Raw genomic sequence first — 23138 nt, forward strand, 5'->3', positions numbered from 1 at the left:
TGTTATTTTTCTTTATAACCTAGAAAGAAAACCTCAATTCTTGTGTAACAGTAAAGCTCCCTTTACAGAAAAGTGTAGTGATATAAAACATTAGCCAAAGGATTGAAAACCCTTAGTCCTTAGGTGTTTATTTTATTTTTGCTTTACTGTAAAAACTATTTGGAGAGAGAAGAAAATCTGGGAACTGGAAGATTCATAGCCTGTATATAACATAAGAGACACGGCTTCTAAATTTTGCTTTATAAAACTGGAAGGAAAGAGGAAACCATGAAGAAAAAAACGTTGGCTCCATTTGTGAATGGGTGTGTAGTCATTCTTAGTTCAGTCAGCCTGTAATAAAAAAATTAACACCTCATTAAGAAAAGTAGTGTGGAATTTAGATTACTGTAGGATATTTACTGCTTGAAAGAGCTACAGTTTAAAAGGTGGAGTTAATAGGTTGTCACCTTTATTAATTACATATTCTCTAAAGACAGCATCTGCCTGATGGGAGAAACACAATGTATAGAGAGAAATTGCAGGATCCCCACAAGGTGCCCCAGCAAGACAACCTTAGCCATTCAGTTATGAATCATATAAACATCAGGAGGACATTTTGAAATGTACCCATTTTACAAAGTAAATATTCTCCCTTCAAAATAAACTTAATATTTTCCTAATCTCAACATCTTGAGTTTTTGTTTGCTTTGGCTTTGGTGTAGCCTCTAAAGACTGTGGATTTTCCTTAGTTAATTCACTTATAGTATATTTATTGAATCTTATGTGTACCAAGCACCAAGCCAGGCTCTGAGTGTATGATGATAGATGAGCCATCGCTGACCCTGTCTTCGCGGGGCTCGGAATCTAATGAGAAATTCTGACATAAATAAAATCTCCCAAATATCTCTTGTGGATTCAAGCCAAAGGGCCTTGGAGTTGCCTTAGACTTTATCCCCAAATCGATTTATCATTCAAGTCTGACCCTGGGCTCCACTAGGACCTGATCTGCAAGCCTGCCATCGCTGTCCAATTACTTTTTTAAGCTATATCTGAATCACAACCAGTGCTCCAATCTTGAATTTCCAATAGTAAGGGAATTAATTACCAGGTTATGATATACTGACTCAGTGGAGTATTCACTCAGTGGGTTATTCTGAAGGCATTAAATGATGACAATGAAGACATCTGTATGATATGATATTAACTGAAAAAGCAAGACACGTTATTTGTTTGCCATCATTAATACTGTTTAAAACATAGAAGGAAAAGACCGAAAGTATACATGCCAACATGCTGTTCACAACTCCAAAGTACATGCCAACATGCTAATGACAACTGTGAAATGCATGCCAACATGCTATTCACAACTGCGAGATACATGCCAACATGCTAATTACAACTGTGAAAGACATGCCAACATGCTAATCATAGCTGTGAAATACATGCCAACTTGTTAAATGCCTGCCAACATGCTAATTACAACCGTGAAATGAATGCCAACATGCTAATTACAACTGTGAAGTACATGCTAACATGCTAATTACAACATTGTAAGAAGGGGTCCGAGGTGGGCTTGGGCTGGAACACAGTGTCTTCCAGAAACTCATAAGTTACACCCCCAAGTCCTGGGCAGGGTGGAAAAGGAACAGTCAAAATGTGATATGTAGAACATGAACGTGCGTGAACTAGACTAGTAAATTAAGAAATGTAAGTCATACTACTGTTCTGTAATAATCAGGGGAAAATGTCGGTTATGTGAGGTGTGACACACAATTTGGGAGGGATTCTCTATTCTAAAAGGAATTCTCTATTCTAAGGAAAAGAATATCAAATTATAAATACAAACATGACGGAGGCCAATCACAGAATCTTTTTTTTTTTTTCATCTATCAAACATTTTTTGAACAGTTCCAGGCAAGCTTTATTCTGAATGCAGGGAATACAGAGAGAAATCAGATATGGCTGTGGCTTTTTATTTTGATTTTTATTGGAGTATAGTTGATTTACAATGTTGTGTTAGTTTCAGGTGTATAGCAAAGTGAATCAGTTATATATATACATATATCCACTCTTTTTAAGATTCTTGTCCCATATAGGTCATTACAGAGTACTGAGTAGAGTTCCCTGTGCTATAAGTAGGCTCTTATTAGTTATCTATTTCATATATAGTAGTGTGTATGTGTCAATTCCAATCTCCCAGTTTATCCCTCCTCCCTCCCCCTTGGTAACCATAAGTTTGTTTTCTACATCTGGGACTCTATTTCTGTTTTGTAAATAAGTTCATCTGTACCATTTTTTTTAGATTCCACATATAAGCAATATCATACGATATCTGTCTTTTCTGTGTCTGACTTACTTCACTCAGTATAACAGTCTCTAGTTCCATCCATGTCACCTACAATCACAGAATCCTAAAGGGTCTCATGAAGTAAGGAAGTTCAAGCTTCCTTAGCTTCATGGTAAATCCACCTTTGACAATGATATAAACATATATTTGATCCAGGTAGACAATAAAAGCAAAGAAAATATTTGAGTGCCATCTTATAGAGATGCTATAGCCACCCAACAGTTTCAGGTCCCGCTTCCTGTTCAGTTTCCTAAAAGAGCATGTTTCTGTCTTCTAAATGGCAATCCAAATAGTCACTTGGATAAAGTTTTAAAATCAGTACAGTTACCAGCCTTTTTACCTCAGTGTGTTTGAGAGGCACAACTAAAGGGCCCACACTGCGAGGTTTCATTATTTAACGTCTACTCTACAAGTCTCCTGCTTTTGAGCTCCCAGATTTAACGCTATGTAAAGAACTCCACGGGAAAGCTTGGGCTGCAGCAGTTTTTCTCAGCTCCAGATCCTTGCATCTGAGTGATCCTGAGCAGAAACACCTTGGCCTTTATACCCTGAGCTCCTCCTAAGGTTGTATTTGCAGCCTGGTCCAGTGAATTAATGATTCTTAAGGAAATCATCATCCCTATGTGTCTGCAAACCAGCTCGCATACAGAAAGATCATGAGCTTTGGATGCAGGTGGATCCTGGATAAGCCTTTGGCTTGGTGTGTGATTATGAGGTTACTCAGTGTGTTACTAGAGCAAAAAGACAGAGACCATATAATGAGTCTGGCAAATAAGAAGAATCCAATTCGAGACGGTTCCTCTCCTTTGCTGCTTGAGCATTATATTCAGTTCATGTACCTCCTGCTAAGCCCGTGCTGCTCTCATACGCATGATCTGCCTTCGTTGTCCAGATATACTTCACATTGCCTCTGGACCAAACAGAGGGCAAACTGACCTGCTGTGAATTTGTTCTTCCACCTTTATTTATTTATTTATTTATTTATTTTTGGCTGTGTTGGGTCTTCGCCTCTGTTCGACGGCTCCCTCTAGCTGCGGCAAGCGGGGGCCACTCCTCATCGCGGTGCGCGGGCCTCTCACCGTCGCGGCCTCTGTTGTTGCGGAGCACAGGCTCCAGACGCGCAGGCTCAGCAATTGTGGCTCACGGGCCCAGTCGCTCCGCGGCATGTGGGATCTTCCCAGACCAGGGCTCGAACCCGTGTCCCCCGCACCGGCAGGCAGACTCCCAACCACTGCGCCACCAGGGAAGCCCTGTTCTTCCACCTTTAAACAACTTCACCTTGTCTGAGATGTACAGGGCCCATCAGGCCAGATTCTGCTCCTTGCATTAAGTTATTTACCTCACTCTGGTCTGTTTGGGCAAATGGATTTTCTGGCGGTTGTGAGACTCTACCTCGAGCACGTTCTGTGTGTAGGTGAGTGATGTCAACATGGCCCCAGCCAACGGGCAGGAGCATCTGTGGGTGGGTATTCAGTAATCCCCTGTCTCAAGTGAGCAGGTACATACGCATACAAGCGGGGCTGATGGAGGCTGAACAGGGCCGGGTGTGAGGAGAGCCAAGTGCTTACCTTTGCCCGTCCCAGGTGGTTGGGGAGGGCAACAGAGAATCCAGATGCAAGGTGGGTACCACACGTGCCTCAACTGTTCTGCTGAGACGGGCGGATGTCCTTCCTGGGGTGGGCTGTGCCCCACAGGAGGATGCCTTGGCCCAAGCCTCACTCACTCAGTCGCAGGCAGACTGTTAAGTCAAGTGAATTATAAGTAGCCAAAATAATAATAATAACAAAAAAATTTCTCTGGACTTATTGTGCTCTAGGGTTTTGTGTAAAACTTAAGATGGATGACTTGACACTTTGTACAGTCTTCAGGTCTGACTGCTGACCCTTCAACCTCTCCTGTGTCTTCTGATTCTGCCTACTAAACCCTCATGTACAGAAGGGTTTCTCTTGAAGAAACATGAGATGGGCAAGAAATAATTGTGTCTTCATTTTTATCCTTGACTGGCTGGAGAGGAGAGTAGACTGAGAGAGTGGACTTGGAGAAACCTATAATCACCTCTAGTTTACAGACAACAGAAGATCAAATACCAGAGTGTAGGCTTTTCCCTGAACGAAGAGGCCAGTGGATGCTGTTCTTTCCCTTCCGGGCACAGGGACACAGCATTTTCCAAGTCACTTCTGGAAATTACTTCAACATCCCTGAGCTGTGAAGGGCTCATGTTTAGTCTCTGTGCCCCTTTTGTTCCTGAGTACAAAGCTGCACAGGCTGCCTTCCCTGGAGAGCTTCCCTCAGGGGGCGGAATTGGCCTTTCCAGAAAAATTTTATGTTTGTTCTAGAGAAAAGTCCCCAGTGACTAAGGCCCACCCAGAGGCCAAAGTAAACAGCTCAGGAATCTGTGCAGGAAAATTAGGTGAAATGGGACTGTCCGTATCACATCAGAAACCAAAGCTGACCGCAAGTGCTAGATTTCCAGAAAGCATTTTTGTTTTGCTTACTTCAAATGCCCTCTACTTTTTTCACTGTTTTTTTAAACTATCAATTTTCCCATAATGCCTCACTGTAAAATTTTTATATCTACCTAATAAGATTTTTTTTTTCTTTTGGCTGCATTGGGTCTTCCTTGCTGCGCACGGGCTTTCTCTAGTTGCAGCGAGCGGGGACTACTCTTCATTGCGGTGCGCGGGGCTTCTCATTGCGGTGGCTTCTCTTGTTGCGAAGCACAGGCTTGAGGTGTGCAGGCTCATTAGTTGTGGCACGCAGGCTCAGTAGTTGTGACTCGCGGGCTTAGTTGCTCCGCGGCATGTGGGATCTTCCTGGACCAGGGCTCGAACCCATGTCCCCTGCATTGGCAGGCAGATTCTTAACCACTGCGCCACCAGGGAAGTCCCTAAGATTTTAACTAAAAGCCGTTTGCTTAGTATTACTGGCAGTACAAATCAATTATTTAAATTTGATATTATTTAAATTGGTATTTGTTTTAAGAGCAATAAGAAACTAATATGAGCAACTCAATAAAAAGTTTAGGAGATAAAGTTGAAGAAGTTTCTCAGAGAGTACAACAAACATAAGTTGATTCTAGAATGCATGAGACTGCTCCTACAGCTTGGGGCTAGAAGTAAAGAGAACCAGTAGAGGCGCAGTGACCTCATAGCCATGCAGTAAACATGTATTGAGCACCTACTTCCTACAGGGCACTGCAGTCAGTGATAATTCATACTGTAGTCAATATGGAATCACCATCATCTAAGGTTCATTCATAAATAATTCACTTTAACATGTTGGAAAGGATGCATGAAGAACTATAGTTTTTTTAAAAATTATTATTATAATAATCTTTTTTAAAAATTAATTAATAAAAAAAGCAAATTGAAATGTGAAAAATCCTCATTTAATTTAATCAGTGTAATTTAATGATAAGCCAATAGCGAACAGTTTTTAATATATTAAGTGTTAGTGACTAACTGAAATTTTAGTTCACTAATTTCCTCTACAAATCATAGCATGTAACATGAATATTTATTAAATGCCTTTAGCAAGTTATGTATAATGAGTGTAAACATATTTTTTACTGGTAATTGTGTCTTTGCTTACTTGGCATGTGTCCTAACTTTTAAAAATGCTGTTGCAATTGTACCTGTATCTTAGTTCTTCTTGGGAATTATAAATTCATCTTCTAGTAGATTTCACTATCTACTAGAATCCTACTCACCACAGCCAAATCTCCCTTGCTTAAGCAAAACCCCCATATTTTAATCACATCAGTACACTTCTCTGGAATCTTAAGGACACTTCAACCCAGCCAAGCCGCTCAGCTCCCAGGATCATGCCATGTGCACATGACTCCTTGTCGTCTTTCCTGGAACCACTATGACCAGGGATGTGCTTCCGATTCAGCCAAACCCCAGCTGCATTCAAAGGACAGCCTAAATAGCACCTCTTCCTGAAACTCTTCTGGGCCACAGCTCGCTCCTCTGATTCCTATAGCACCGGTTGTCAGGGCTTCTCAATAGTCATTCCTCACTAGGACATTGTCAAGCAGTGGTCATGAACGTCGTCTTCCCCCCTCACTAGACTGCAAGTTCATTCCTGACCCTTGTGTCTTCAACACATGACACTGTGCTTGCATGTGCAAGTAGTAAAAAAAAAAACATTGTGAATGGATCCAGACATGTAGCTGAAATACTTTGCACCATTTAATGGAACACGCTGTGGTGTCTCACATCGCCTTATTAAATAAAGACCCCACGGCATTCACAGATTTAGTATTTTTGGTATAGAATGTTTTCAAACACTCCCAGAAGTTGACAGCATATATTAATTTGTAATTATGTTTATAGATTAAGTAGAATAAGTATATGCAGCCCATCTCAAAATAACTTTTTTTTCTACCACATGATGTAAATTAATCCTCAGAACAGCCCAGTGAGGTATTATCCTAGTTTTGCAGAAGAGGAAACTGAAAAAAAAATATGTTCCAGTTGGATTTACTAATTGAGGGACTTGTGGATGTCTTAGAATGTATTCCTCAGGAAGGTTACTGTCTAATTGGAATTTTCCAGTCTTATTTTTAGTAAGATAATGTTTTTAATGCAACTCAAAGTAAAAGCAGATCCTGAAGTATATGGTGACATAGCCGTTAAGAATAAAGCAACTGAGATTGTCTTAGGTATTAAGACACTATTATTCATGAATAGATAAATTGTTCTCTCTCAGTGTCATCACCATGATAATACAAATAAAAATACTGACATTTGACATGTGATTTTTGTACACAATTTGGGAAGCCCTTTAAAGGTGCAGCACTTACAAGGGAACCTAAATGCTTAGGGAGGGAGGCTTGATGGCTCAGCAGATTCTACACCCCAAGCTTCCGCCAAAGCGCCACTTCCATTTATCAGGTGTTTCTTCAAACTCTCAAGTTCACTTCCTCCTACGTTGTACACTTTCCCTGTGCTAGTCTTCCTGCCAAAACACTCTATTTTTGCTGAAAACTATCACGTCAATCACTCTGTTCCTCTCATTGGTCCCAGCTTAAATGTCTCTCCCCACATGTTTCCCCATCCCCCTTTTGTTTTATCCTTTGCAACTGGCTGTTGATACCTATCGGGGCAGTTGTTTAATGTTTATTTCCTTCACTAAGAGGTGAGTTCTTTGGGTACAACTGACTGTGTCTGTTTTGTTTCCCGGTACACCCAGGAAACACTCTGAAAATCAGTTCAAGGCAGGTGCTAAGTATGTGCTGAATAAATGAATGATGGAAATACTTTTGAAATCCCATGTTTAATGAATACATGTTGTTGATAAGGCAAGAGTTCTTAATATCAGAAATAAACTGACATAATGGCAGTTAGTGTGACAGAAACAAGCCAGATGAAGTCATAGATACTTAGATAATCTAATATGCAAGGGGATCATATTCAGTAATTAGCTCCAGCTTTGCAGAAATACAGTGAAAGATTTTGATGAATATACCCATTTATTTCTATTACTCAACAAATAGCATAACCGCAAACTTTAAAAGTAAAGGAAGTGTTTATATAAACTGTAATGTCATTAGATTAATTTCCTGTAAGAAAGAAAGCAGTTTATCCTTCTAGAATTAAGGCCTACATCTAAATATACATTTGCTCTAAAATACACTTTCACTGAATGTGTTCTCAAATTAAACCTCAGATTCTGACCAACTTGTTTTCTGAATTCAGATACTTTCAGATACCAGGGTAATATATCACATGAGAATAATCTAAGGTTCTTAACAAAATAAGAAAAAAATTATTAAAAATATTCATCACACAAAGAAAAACATTTTCAAAGTGGACTAAAGAAAAGCCACTTTCATGATGGCTACATTCATAGGAAGTCTGTGATTTTCCACATGATCTCCTTAAGGGACTCACCTTCCAAAAATAATAAGTTATGATGACTGGTTTTTCTTAAGGTATAATTTGGAATAAAGGTAGAGCTCGTCAGAATGTTCCCCATGGTATGAAACATTTTAAGTGAGGAAAACATAGTTAATATAAATGGTATTTTTAATGAATGGGCACTTGTGATTGTAGAGAAGTTTTAGTATTTTAAGTGTAATCTTAAGAATCTACAGAACCATCCGCAGTATCGGAAGAAAGAGACGTGATTACAAGCAGCTTTTCACTGAAAACAGCTTAAAATATTCCATGTAACCCTGTGGCGTTGCTTCAGTTCTACAGGCAGCTTTGCAAGGGGGAAGCCGCCAAGTTAGGGACTTGGCGGAATTTCCTCGTTTTTGGAAGTTTAAGTTTGTCTCATGGTCATACTGCTTGAATAAGAAACATGGAACGGAATTCAGGCTTCTTGAATAATTCTCGAAGGGTAACTTTGCCCTTTTTGCCCCCCGACGGGAAAACGGGATCCAACACGGAGAGGATTCCGATGTGTGATGTACACCGTGGGATCCAGCAGTGATGCCAGTTCAGTAGGACTGGGGCTCTGGTCCTGCCTACGCAGTCAATGCCCTGGAATCGGAAAAGATGAAATTTAAGAGCAACCAATGGCGAGCGCACAACGAGGCTTTCCCAGATAAGGCACCGCTCAGGCTGCAGGCAATCAAATAACTTTCGAGCTTTGCTTCTCCATCTTCCCTGTAAAAGCCTCTCCTCAGCCCCTGTGGGCGGAGCCTCCTAACCAATGCCCCCTTGGCACTGCCGCATGTTTGCTCAAATAAACTCTTGAACAGTTTAATCGACCTCAGTTTATCTTTTAACAGGTACAGGGTCACTTATCAAAAAGTTCCAGCGAGGTTATGGTGACAGGTAACTGTTTCACACTCCTTCCCACCCCTAGTCCTGCTGTGAGAAGCCCCAGTTTTAACCGTTTGAACTTCTGGGGCTGGTTAATACACAATAATTGCATGGTAACTTAATCAGTAATAGTTTTATACCTCTATTGCTTCATTTATTATCTTTAGATGTATCTTCCCCAGCTGTGGAACTTGGACTTCTCCTTTCTCTGCTTCGATTTTTTCGTTTTAAAACAAGAATAAATAGAGTAGCTGACGGAGGTACTCTGTTTAAAGGTTTTATGAGGTTTACATGAGCAAATCGAGGTCCAGTTCTTAGAACAGTGCTTTATGCAAGGTTTACATATTTGATGTGTTAATAAGGGGTTTTTAATATCATTAATATTAATGACTTATTGTTACTTCCACTGCCTCCCTGGCCCCATGTTTGATGACTATGCTATGATTTCTAGTCCTACTCTTGGTGAACTGGTAACTCTGTAACAGATTCAGCCCCTTGTTAGCTCTGCCCTAACTCAGAAGACCTTGGCACTTCTGCGCTGAACTCACCTGCCTTTCCTCACAACCCTTTCCTGCACACCTGACCTTTTGACCCTTCAGAGAGAAGGTGTCCAATGCCCTGCATTTCTGTGGGGTCATCTTCTGTATAATTTTGACTCTGTCACAGTCATCTCTGTCTGTTTCCTCCCTCCCCACATCTACATTATATTGTGTTTATAACTTAGGGGCTGAAATCTTCATCAAATGATGCCCATGTTGTATATGAACTCTTTCGTTTAGACAAAGCTAAAATAAAATATCTACCATCTACAGTATTTCTGATATAATATGTTGAATATTGTAGACAGGGCTATATTAAACCACTATTAAATTGAAAATTTTAATGCATTTTTAAGCTAGGTACTCAAAAGGAACTCAAATTTATTAAATTTGAACCAACCACGTTGCAGGGTTTGGGGTGTATTTGTTTGTCCTTGGGCAAATATTAGAAATTTTTGGTGTCTCATTTTTCTCATCAATAAAGTTAAAATAATACCTCCCTCATTAGAGTCGTTTAAACGGTTAAATGACATAATAATTTTATATATCACAATAGGTGTTCAACAAATAATACCCATTATTAAGGGGATGAAGATGATTATAATGATAGTAGCTATGATGGTGGTGGTGGTGAGAATGATTATGATGGTGATAAATAAAGTGAAAACATTAATACATTCCTGTAAAAGTTGTTTCTGTATAAAGGATGTAATCATTTTATATATCACAGTAGATGTTCAACAAATAGTACCTGTCATTAAGGGGGTGAGAATGATGATGGTGGTGGTGATGACAGCTAGTATTCTGGAGCCTTTGCAAGATTCGGATTCTAGATTGTTCATGACACCAAAAGGCATCATGTTAGCATGGACGATCATTTGGTTGTCAGCCCTGGACCTTAGAAAAAAATAGATATTTCAAATAAAATTAATTTAATTTTAATTAGATACTTACTGGTGTATGCAGTTAGCTATGTTCTCTACAGTGCAGACGAAAACTTTGTTTCTCGTAGCTAGGTCCCATGTCAAGTCCTAAGAGTCAATTCTTAGCTTGCGTCTATGGTACTAGATAAACCTGCCTTTCTCTTGACCCTTTGGTGTGTGTTTCCAGCGCCTGCATTGGGGCCCAGGACCCTTACTGTGGCTGGGATTCGGTGATGAAGAAATGCACGAGCCTGGAGGAGAGCCTGAGCATGATGCAGTGGGAGCAGAGCATCTCCACCTGTCCTGTGAGTGTCCGTGTGTCCCGCTCTGGAAACACTGTCCGTGGGAACCAAGCTCTCTTACAATCCTAACCCACGCTTCCATGGTGTCCATGCATTTTCGTATTAGAAACTTCCTCGCAAATCCAGTCTGTGTTCTCTTAACTTATTCAGCCCTTCTTTGCACGGAGCCACACGGGATCCTGCTGGCACCTTGCTGCCTGTTTTGAAGAGAAATATCTTAAGAGAAAACAGTGCTGATTTGAAAATGGGATGCCACATCTCTGTTTTATTCTTGGATTTTTATCTCCAGAGCTTGGTGTGGACTATTTTGCCCTTTGTAGCATTAATAAAATAGCAACTTCCACACGCATCAATAACCCTTGGGAGCTGTAATTCCAGAAGCTGAGAAGTAGCGCTTTGGAAAGAATAAACTAAAGGATAGTATGATGGAACCCCACATGGGACAGTCTCCTCGCTACTGCTCAGGGTCCCAAAAAGTCCTGGGAGAAACAGCCTAGTGTACATTCCCACAGGGAACCCTGCAGAGTAGGGAGAAGTTCCCCTGTGTTTAGAGCCAGACTCTGAATCCAAGAAAAGAGATTCCACACTTTCCTTTGCCAGTTTGTTTGCGTCCTCGCTTGTAGGATCCAGCCTTTCTTCCCCTTTGTCTCTAGAGCCCTCAATCAAGTCATTCCAAGTTTTTTTCTGTTCTCAGAGAATATGAGTAACAGCTATTAACTTCAACATATTTGAAAATTTAGTAAGTCCCTTTGCTGTCACATCACTGCTGATCTCCATGCTGTCATTTCTGGCCTCACCTCTGCAAGACAGAGGTGAGAAGGCGAGGGACACAGGCTGTTATTTTAAATCCGTGCTGTTCCTTCTGTTCAGAACTGCCTGAGGCATCTGAACAGTCTGTCCGCTTCTTATCAAGGAACCTGCACTTTCCATTATCTGAGCCACATGTCACGAAGCCTGTCCTTCAGTTTGTAAGTGAGAAAATCAGGCAGAGTGTCATGAGGGAGGCAAGGGCTATTAAACCAGTGTTGTTCCCCAAATGTTGGCAGGAGATCTAGGCCTTTCACTGCAGAGGGGGGTGTATCACCACATCCAGGCTCTGAGCAAAGCCTTGCAGTGGGGTTAGCTGCTAATCCTTTCGGTTATTTAGCTTTGGATCTCTGAATTTAGAAGCAAACTTTTTTGCAGTGTCTTGTGAAATTGGTTAAAACATGCCACTGTCTGTGTGAAGTTCCTTCTTAATGTCTGAAACACTCTTTAAAAGCACAAAGGTGTTCACCTTAAATTCTTTGCAGCTGAGGAAAACACAAAGTGCACTATCTGAAATGTAGCTCTGAAGTTCAGACATGCACTTTAGAAGAATCAGCACATCTTCTTGTAGATGTTTAACCTTACAGTTTTAATGGTAAAAAAAAAAAGGCGGAAGATAATAGCAGTTCTTCTCAAGCAGTAAAGCCATTGGTCCAGGACTTAAGGCTGTTTTAGTGGATATCTGGGACATGCTTAGTTACATAATGCGAAATACACACTCATCCACTTAGTTTATAACAAGTACGTCTTGTATGTTTCTACGGTCAGAAAATGAAAGACCTGGTATTTAAGAAGCGACAGGAGGTTTATCACTAAAGTTGCTTCTTTCTGCTGAGAGGACAGCTTCTGTTATAAACTCAAGGAAGGTCAGAGGGCGATGTGGACCTGCGCTGGTTTCACAGCTGCCCCTCCACCATCTCTTTTTGAAAAATGTAGTTGAGACGTGATCTCTGATTCACCGTCCCTAAAACATACATAACAAGGTCTTTTTTCTTCTGGTTTGAGGTGATTTCATTACACAAAACCACCTCTGTCATCTCATCCAATGTAATTTGTCATTTATCAAGATACACTACTGATAAGAATATGCAAAGCACCCAACAACAGACAATAAATTATATCACTTTTAGCAAACCACAGGAAAGAAAAACATATATTTTTTCTGACATATATAGGCTACCAGATAGAAAATGGGAAGTCCCATATTACCCAAATATTGTTTTAATTATACATCCCTTTCAAAAAATCTCTTAGAAAGAAATGAGTTAGATGAAATGATTAGCATTAATATAGAGCAGACTTAGAGAAGTATTTTTAAAAGCTATTAAAATAGTAATTTGCTTCTTTTTTTTTTTTTTTTTTTTTTTAATTTTTGACTGAAATGGAAGAAAGGCTTGACTTTGTGGGCCAGAGTAAAGACAGAGAACTATTTTCCACTTAAAGATCCATATTTAAAAATGTTTGTTGATTTCTTTTGTCCAGGAGGCAGGGCAATAGTTGACCGACATATTGGTTAACATTCTTTTTTCTTATATTATTGTAATTAAAAACATTGTTCTCGGTTTAAGAGATTTGAAGTACTCAAGCAAGATCTAAATTTACATACCTAGAGTGATTCAAGAAATATATACGTCCTGCATAACTTGCAATATTGCTTAACAAGGATAGCGTAATCTTAAAAATCTACCTGGGCTTTATTTATGCGTGAATGTCACCCACACCCTGTGTGGACATACGGTTATTAGCATACTGTGTCATACAGTGAGTCTCTATTCCAAAATACATCGTGCAGTGACTAGCAAAATACATAGACCAAATAAGCACCTAAATGTGTTAAAACAACAGATTCTTCCCTGGCTACTGTGTAATTATCATCTTTGGAGTGAAAGGAGAATTTAACAATGATTAAGCCCAGAGCCCTTTATTTAGATGCCAGTACCATAGACCAGAGACTAAAGGGTTTACACAAGATTCTGAAACTACGTTGAGAAAGAAATCGGCTTAAATCCAGTACTTCTGACATTATTCCTAGTCTACAAGACGATGTCATTCCCAGCTGTCAACATCTCCCAAAGCAGTGGCTGGTCAGTGGACTCAGTGATTGGTGACCCATTAGTCATCGGCATATTATGTTCAGATAGCCTGAGAGGTATCACTGAAATCAACTGTAAAAGAAGGAAAAGGGAATTGAGGTTAATTGGGTGTTTAGATCATGTGCTCGGTGCCATGTCAGGCAACTTTCAGTGGAGTATCTCATTTAATGTTCATGATGTTATTGCTTCCATTTTGTTTCATAGATGGAAGCAGTGGGATTCAGAGGCAATAAAGATTACCTCTATTCACCCATCTTGCAGAGGCCACACAGAGTTCCATCTTAGTTCTCTTCAAAGGTGCTATCTTCCCTTCATGTACTTCATTTATACAGATAGACTTAAGGACGGTATTAAGTTGATGTCATAACATGAGACAAGCCTCTCCAAAGAGTGTATCCAATATCCTGTTTTGTTACAGTCTCTGACCAAAGGTACATGAGCCTTTAAAAGTAAATAAAGGAAAATTGTTTAACTTCTGAAAAAATATCCAAATAGAAAATATAAGACTTCAATTTAGTCATAAGAACATGATGGTTGGAGAACAGTAAGAACCTAAAGATATGCTCCAGGGACCTCTATGCTCATCAAATGAATCTACATCCTTCATCAGTTGGGAATTAATGAATTGAACATGAATAAATCAAAAGTGGGATTAAGGATTATGCTTGTTAACAAAAGTTGGATCTAGCCAGCTCTTGGAAGTCCATTATTTCCTAGGTGAAGGGAACTTTGCTGTTACACAACTGGTGGTAAAAGTGCATGAAGCTGATTTCCATAAGAGTCTCATCAAAGAAAGTTCTAAGAATCACGTTACCCAATGAAATGGCTGAGATCACAGGCTCTGGATTAAGCTTGTTTAGACTGATTCTTGGGTCTTTTACAACCAGAGTGACTTTGAGCTTATTGAGTGACACCTGGGCTTCAGTTTTCCTATCTATAAAGTGAGGTGTACGTTCTAGGGATACTGTGAAGATTCAGGGAGATAATACCTGTCCGTCAGTCAGTGCAGTGCCTCACCTCACGGATAAACTTAGCTTCTACAAAGGCCACCTCAGCTGGCACTCAACTCACGGCCCCGCAGGCCCCTTTCCACAAGTCAGTGACTTATTCTTTTAGTTTGCCAGTTTCTACATATTTTCCCATCATAAAATGTCCTCTTCCAACATTCCGAATGATTGCTGCTTCCATCTTCATTCATCACCATCATATTGTATTTCCTCCTGACTTCACAAGTCTTTGATTTTTCTGTATTCACGGTCTCTTGTAGTTATAGAGATCCTAACAATCTCTGTGCTGTTTCCTTTGCATTTTAGACAAGGAAACGGAAGCCAAGGGGGATTTAAGAGAACTAACCCGTCTTTGCAGGTCCCCAAATCATCTGCCCCTTCAAAAGTTTCTAATCAGTATTGGGGGGATTCGTAGACATTCAAAAATCACAAGGACTTCCCTGACCTACATGACCCTTCTCACCGTCACAGACAAGGAGGCAAATGGAAGGAACCGGAAGTCTCAGAGAGCCTCTGGTGGTGGTGATGCTGGTCTGTGCTAGTCAGTCCACATCCCCTCCCCACCGCTAACCCCAAGGGCCTGAGCTTCCCCACTTCCAGACTGTTCTGTCTCTCCTCCCAGGCTTTCTTGTTGTCTTGGGTCTAGCCAGTGTGCACCACGGGCAGGAGAAGGAGGCTGGGGTCCTCCTTCCTGCCCTCCTTCAGCTCAGCCTGCAGCTTTGGCCGGGGCTTCATGCGGCATCACAGCCCCTGTCAGGAAGCCCCTTCCCAGGCTCTTTTCTTCCCTCAGCCCCCATAACCTGTCCTCCCCTCTCCCTAACTGGCCGACGGGATGAGCACGGTCGTAGCTCCCCGTGTTTCTGCTACCTGCGGCTTCCGCATCCCCTGATGGGTCCCTTAAGCCCACCCACACCTCTGCCCAGGTTGCCTTCATCACGTTCGTTCCACAGTCCTGCCAGGACCATCATAAATGCAAGCACTTAAGACTTGGATCTTCATCTCTGAAACCTCACTGGTATCATGAAGCCGTGTTATTTTATACTCTGTAACTCGTGGGCTCCCTGTGCCTGAACCTCCAGCAAACATTCTAGAGGCTTCTGGCTCCTTCTGGGCTGGGTTGGAGTCTAGTCCCCAGCAGAGCAGGCCTTCAGAGAAGGAGGACATTTTTGATGTAAAATTTTAGAGTCAACATGATGTGATAAACTACATGGATGGTGATATTCTCTTTTGATTGGCTTTTCATGTTGCTTTAAAAATTCACTTTTAAGCTCCTTAGGTTTTTGCACGATTTTCCATGAGCTGTGACATATATGTTTGTGTGTGTGTTTGGGGTATAAGAGGCACAACTATGTGCCCCTACATCACACGCAGAGCAGCACCATGGAAGCAAAATCCAGTCCTGTGCTCTGATAATCCCCCCTTCCCACAGTTTATCTGTTCACCCATAACCCTCTCAGTAAGGAATCCCTCATATCCTGTACAAAGCCAGCCAATGGCCCAAGCCTACCAGGAAATTGAATAAAAGTTATGAAATGTTTTCACTGTGAAACTGTGTCAAGCAGTAGTAGAAGCCCCCCTTCTCCTTTTTATCCCTCTATAAGAATTCTTGTCCCCAATTTCCCCTTCCAGCTGTCACCTACATGCCAGAAGCAGATGGGGAAGACTAGGGAACTGGCTTCCTTGTGGCCCAGATCTGGGTCTTGTCTGAGGTAGAGCATCATTTGGATGCCTTGAGGGAGGCAGGTAGAACCATATTTGCATTTGTGAAATCGAAATGGAACTCAGCATCATTTCTGTGTGATCCGTGCAACGCTTTTACCTCTGGTCGGCCCTTAACTAGACAGTAGTGCCTGTGCCGACCACTTGACAAGAACTCAGGTGCCGTTTTCCTTAGCCTCCGAGCACAGCCCAAGGGTAGAAATTCTCATCACCCCTCTTTACTAGGGAGGGATGGTCCCCCCCACCCCCTTCCCCCTCCCCGCCTCCCCCACCACATAGCACAGGTAGCTGGTGCGTCAGCCCCCATGCCCAGCCCCGCACGGCGCCCCGAGGGCAGAGCAGCAGAGGGGGGCTCCCCAGACTCAGAGCACATTCACAAAGTAATAGTAATGATCAACACGATCAGTCAAAATAATATGGACCTATACTGTGTAGATATTATACAAATACATTGTGTGATCACTGTTATTACTGATGCTGGCTCCATGAGCAAGGGCTTCACGCTTTTTACGGTGAGAACAGTCATAGCCACATTTACGTAGCGGGCAGGTGTTTGGACTTAAGAGCACGTGAGGACTTGTGAGCGTGGTCAGTCCCAGTGAGAGCATCAGCTGATCCCTTTTCTACCTGCACAAGAGCCCTTTCGGCCAGAGGCAGCAGGAGGGCTGTTAAAGGATGGAGGGCGAATCCTGAAACTCCCAAGTGGCAGGGCCTTTGCTGCTTTAACAACAAATTCAGGGAGAGATTCGTGGTGTGAACCCCCTTGTCACGCAGGGTTCTGTTCTCCAAGAAAACACGGGGGTCTCCTTATGGTCAGAGTAGGAGCTGTATTTTTATCCTGGTGGGACGGGGGAGGTTACAGGACCTTAGAAACGGGGATATTTTCCTCTTAGGAAAAACCTGCCTTTGTACATCCCCTCACTCTGGGTGGGATCCGGTGAATCACTCTGAATCCAGAGGATCATGCAGTTTCATCCCTTCCCTTTGGTCCCAGCTTCTTATAGAAATAGCCAGGTGTGGTTAGTCGGAGTATAAAGCCTTGGAGTACCGATAAGAAACAAGAGGGATAGAGTCATAACTGTGGCAGCTGGAGATGGGCAACCAGCCAGGTCAGAGGAAATGAACACACTTAATGTTTACTCTTTCCTGTTGTATTTGGATACAGATCAGAGGTAAAGCGCACTTGGATTTTCACACACAAAATATGGTGTCAGCTTTGTTCTGAAACTGTGTCGTGCAGGTACAGTTTGCCCCAGAGAATTAACTGTCTCATCTGTGGAGTCCCCTCCTGTGTGAATGATGAGTCTTTAATCCCCCAGAATCATCCAGGGTGGGAATATTTGGGCGAGAAGGTGGGGCAGCAGGCAGCAGAGAGTCAAGTGAAAGCACGTAACTTACTTGTAATCCCTTCTCTTCTTTTGTCATATTTTCTAAGAAATGCATAAGGCCCCATGTTAAATTTAAGAGGTTTGGACTTTAGGCCTTCTTCTGTCCCTTTTCAGAGGGGAGATTCCTTTTTGGGGCTGGGTGATCTGAAGGCTGGGCCCCATGACTCTCAAATCTTGAGGACACTCTAGCTCCTGAGAAAATCCCCTGGTCAGATTTATGGTGACATCGTCCGGTCTCGCACCTGCACTGGACCTAGTCACCATGGGCCGGGGTGGGGGGGGCCGCCAGAGAGGCCCCTCCCTTCCTCCCTCCCTGGAGGCCCTCAGACCATCCATGTCACAGAGCTTCCGGGCCCCCTGCTCAGACCCTGCCGTGGCTCCTAGCTCAGCTCTCCGCTTTGCTGCCTCTGGACCAGCTGCCCGCGTCCCCGCGACATTATAGCCCGCTTGCCCTCCGTCCCACACAGCAGCGTCATTCCCCTCTGTCATCGCTCAGGCTGCTCCCCTCCTCAGCAGCCCCGGCCGACTCCTTCACCTGCTGCCTCTCTCATGCCTCGGGGCCCAGCGCAGGCTCCTAACCGTCCTTCCGGATCCTGCGAGTTTGCCGAGAGCCCCACGGCCCCTGCTCAGAGCTCCATCACTGTATTTACTTGCAGTAATAATTAGCGGTCCAGCTCCTCCTCGCCAGCTTAGAAACTCCTGGAGGGTGGATATAGGACGGGTTTAACGGGGATACACCTGACAACTGGTAGGTTCCGGTGGCTTAATACACACTCTTTTAATATGTTATAAATTAAATGTTGTCAGTTTGAGGTGACTTTTGAGGCCAGGTCTTAAATAATGCCAGTTGACCAATCTTTCATTTTTTTAAGGTACATAAAAATGCAACAGAGTAGTACATATGTGATTTTTCACTCCAATTCTTTTTGTTCCTTGGGTTTCTCACTAGTGAACAATCCTGATTTCGCTTGATTGACAAGTCGTTACATCCTTCCCCATCCTCCCCCTCCTCCTCCGCCTTCTTACCCTTCTTTTCTTCTGCCCCCTCCTCCCCTCTGCCTCTTTTTTCCCCTCCCTCTCCTCCATCACTGTCTCCACCGATGACCTCTGCTGCTTTACTTCAAAATATATCCCTGTTCCTCTCTTTTAAATCGTAATATGAAATATTCCAGATGAGTTCTGATGGTCCTGTGGGAGACCTTTCATTTTTTTCCGTATTATTTTTGCAGCCTTAACCCTTTCTGACACCCATGTTTGTATCTGCTTCCTAGATGAGGAATCTCACCGTGGATGGGCACTTCGGCGCGTGGTCTCCGTGGACGCCATGCACGCACACCGACGGCAGCACCGTGGGATCCTGCCTCTGCCGGACCCGCTCCTGCGACAGCCCGGCCCCCCAGTGCGGCGGCTGGCAGTGCGAGGGCCCCCGCATGGAGATCGCTAACTGTTCCAGGTGTGTCCCTCGCAACACTCGGGCTTAAACTCACGTGTGAGCTCAGCCTGCAGAGGAATTTAGGAAACCACTTCTAATACATGCCTTCCCTCTTCAAGAGAAATGTCAGAAAAAGACAGGGACACTTACCACTTAAAAATGATGTGATCTATGAGACCAGATTTAAAATTACAAATTAGATTTGTAATATACATATATACATATTCATATGTATAATATACATATGTATGTATAACTGAATCACTGTACTGTGCACCTGAAACTAACACGATATTGTAAATCAACTGTACTTCAATTTAAAAAATTACAAATTAGATTCTAAACCTGTTTATACGTTGAGATAAATCTAAACCTATTCATGTGTTCGTTGTTAGATTAGGAAAAGTATTCTGAGTGTGCACGACGTTAGAAGAAGGAAAAGCATAACATTTCTGAATGTTTAACTAGACCCTGCTCATCAAGTTTTTAAATGGGAAGGTGGCTATCAAAAATCACTATGGCATTTAAATTCCCTCACGCATTTAACTAGTGACGTAACAGAAATTATACCTTTGCAACTTTTGAAGCTTTTTTTTTTTTTTTTTTTTACTTTTGAAGCTTTTGATGAAAAAAAAAATTCGATGCCAACTTACAAGTAGTTGAGAGGTATCTAGTTTATCACCATTCTTTTAGGGGGCAGGTGAGAAGCTTGCTATGAAGACCACCGTGCCCGGAAACCACACTGTCCAAGTACAAACATTGTGAGTGACAGCTGTCCCATCACAGCTACATCACGGGAACTTTAGTTGCTACCCTAGATCTGTCCTTTACAGATTCAGGAATATCACTCCAGGGGCTGCTTCTGAAACTACCAAAACTGTCCTACACTGGCACTCACACTCCAGAGGAGCCCACTTCTAACAGTGAATATCGCTTTCCAAATGTGCACGAGAGCGGCACTTACTGGTATATGGGCTGTTAGGGGTAAATTTTGGTTGATGAATTAAGGGGTGTCCAAGAATACGTGAGCTGATACCCTGTGCATGCATCTCTGTCCTTGCATGGATTGGGGGGTAGTGTCTGCCATGATAACGGAGTAGGATACCTTTCCCTGCTCTGAGTAGAAAGCTGGCTAGAGCAGCTGTCTGCTGTCAGCAGTATCACATCTGCTTGATGTGACCCTCTCATGAGTGTACATTTCAGCATGCCTGAGGGATAGGAAGCTGGGACTCCATCATTTACAAACACAGGCCATGTCACAGTTTCGTATGTGTCTCCAGATTCTGTCTGAGATTTGCCTTCTCTCTTATGAACCACCTCACGGCAGGGTCTGGAGAGACGGCCCATTGCACTCACTTGCTTCTAACCTTTGGAAGCCACTGATGCTGTCAGAGGAAAGAGACAATGGAGCAAGTGGATTAGGCCGGTTGGCAGCAAATGTTTTTTGTTCTAGCAGCAGGGGACTCCTAGTCTACATATTCCTTTGAAGTTATCTGCCCAAAGTATGGTAATCTAACACCAGAGATTGTTTTTAATGCCCTTTATCAGTTGATAACCTGTTTATGTTGGCCTCAATTTTGTTGGAAGCAAAAAACTGGAAACCACCTAACTTACAAACCCATATTTTTTGGCTCAGTCAGCAACGTCAAGTGCTTCCTCAATTTGTGCAAAGTACATCCAAAAGTCTTTACAAAGGCTGATCTAATGATGCTAAATTAAACCTGTTCTTTATTTATTATTGTAATTGTTTAATCCAATATACTCAGAAAGTGTTGGGAAATTCAAAATATTGCTAATTCAATACATTTTGCAAATATAATATCTTTGATGAAATGCTTTTATCGTATCACGTCATTTAAATTTGTTTTCTCACTATCTTGGAGCTGCAGATTAAAGGCATTCAATTTATGGAAATGAACCCACAATATAAGGTAATTAGCTAAGCCAGACTTTATTATCAAACCAGGGTCAAGTCAGACTTCCTATCAACCAGGAAAATCTGGTTTAATTTTATAATTAAAATGAACACAGGAATGTGTATGTCACTTCTGAATTCTAATTCCTGGGGCAGGAGGGAGGAACAGAGAGAGAGAGAGAGAGCTGTAGCTAGCTAAGCAGAAAGGTAGAACGTCAAGGAAGGCTTGGAGCCTTGACAGGACTTCGTCATCTAAACACAATAAGTCCACAACTTTCAACGTTTGTTACCTATACCTTCTTTTTTCAAAATTTTTTTTTATTGAAATATAGTTGATTTACAATGTTGCGTTAGTTTCAGGTGTACAGCAAAGTGATTCAGTTCTACATACATATATGTGGGACCTTAGTTCCCCGGCCAGGGATGAAACCCGCAGCCCCTGCATTGGAAGCGCGGAGTCTTAACCACTGGGCCTCCAGGGAAGTCCTTACCTATACCTTCTTAGGGGACTTTTCTCTAGGAGCAAAACCTGTGTCCATCCTGGGTTGGTCCGGAGAACCAGTGACGGCGAGATCGTCTGTTTGCGGTAATGAAACTGCAGGGGGCTCTGAGCATCTGCCCCTGGGGTGGGGCAGGGGAGCAGGAAGCTGGGCAGAGCTGGGCTGCAGGCCGCACAAAGACCTCAGCTGGCCGCACAGGGCGCTCCAGAGCTGGCAGCTCCTTGATGCTGTTAGATCCTCTCACCTGAGAGCAGTAACCACCAACACCCTCAGCATCTGGAGAAAGGCAGACCACAGCGTCCACTACTGCGCGCTTTGACAGTAGCTGGGAGATAGACACCAAGTCCTTAATCACACAGCTCTGCTCTGCGCTGTACTCAGAACGTCCCAGCTCAGCTAACGTCTGCTGCTGGGTAACCCGGAGAATGGTTCAAACAGTGTGGTCTGTGGAGTAAGTTTCCTGTCTCCTTTGTATATTGTTCTGTTGTTGTTTGTTTGATTTTTCTTTTACAACTATACTCAATTTGGTCCTCCCTTCCCTGCATCACCTATAGCACTGTGACCACAGCAATATTTCATATTTTAAAACAAGCACCAGGACACCTGAAACTAACGCAACATTGGAAATCAATTATACTTCAATAAAAAAGGTAAAAAATTTTAAAAAGCAATCACCAGGAAAGCTTCTTGGATCAGTCTCCGAACTCTTTCACCTCACTTCATGTAGGATATTTTTTTAAGTGTTATCTTCTCTCCAGGAGCCTATTTAGAATGCAGAGACCTCTGGGCGAGTTGTCTGTGACATCACGAACACTGAAAAGCATGTTGGGTGACCACACCATATGGGAGCCCAGGGCGTGAGGGCACTGCCTGCCCAAGAGGAGATGGTCCGTCAGATAAGGAAAGGCAAGCCACAAGGGTGGATTTTGCCCTTTGCTCACCTTTTCCATAGGCCAGCTCAGATCACTCCACAAAGTTGAAAGGAGCCCATCAGGGCTACAGAGATTAGATTATTTGTGTTATTACAGAAAACAACAGCATATCAACCTTGCATTATGCGCTGCATTATTTCTATAAAGCTAAGTTGGTTTCCACTGATGCCTGGCAGAAACTTTATAAAAGCCATAGAACTGCTATTGTTGGAAGATTATAGTCAATGAATAATATTCTTTTTTATATTGTTTAATGGAAAAAAAGGACTATCACAGGCATTACTGTGACTTGTTTATCGATACCTCCTCTGCTCTGGTTCTAGTTGTGGAATGTCATTCACTAAGCAGAGCCACGATACAGTTAGTGGTTATTTTAAGACTAAAATTCAAATCAATGAACCTGCTTTAGTAATGTTTTAAATGCATAAGTGGATTGTTTTGGACTGACTTAATCACAAAAATGATCCATCTGCTGATAT

General features: G+C 42.3%; 1 protein-coding gene across 5 annotated transcripts in view; it reads left to right on the top strand.

Annotated features, from left to right (window-relative positions):
• The window catches only part of SEMA5A (semaphorin 5A), a 537896-nt gene that overhangs the window by 395903 nt on the left and 118855 nt on the right, over window positions 1-23138 (top strand). For all 5 annotated transcript variants that reach the window (XM_082454374.1, XM_082454372.1, XM_082454375.1 and 2 more), the window contains 2 exons: window positions 10752-10869; window positions 19152-19333. In XM_082454374.1, the coding sequence (XP_082310500.1) occupies window positions 10752-10869; window positions 19152-19333 (300 nt within the window). The remainder of the gene's footprint in view (window positions 1-10751; window positions 10870-19151; window positions 19334-23138) is intronic.

This window comes from Balaenoptera physalus, assembly GCF_965194825.1.
Source record: "Balaenoptera physalus genome assembly, chromosome: 3".
Taxonomy (NCBI): Eukaryota; Metazoa; Chordata; class Mammalia; order Artiodactyla; family Balaenopteridae; genus Balaenoptera; species Balaenoptera physalus.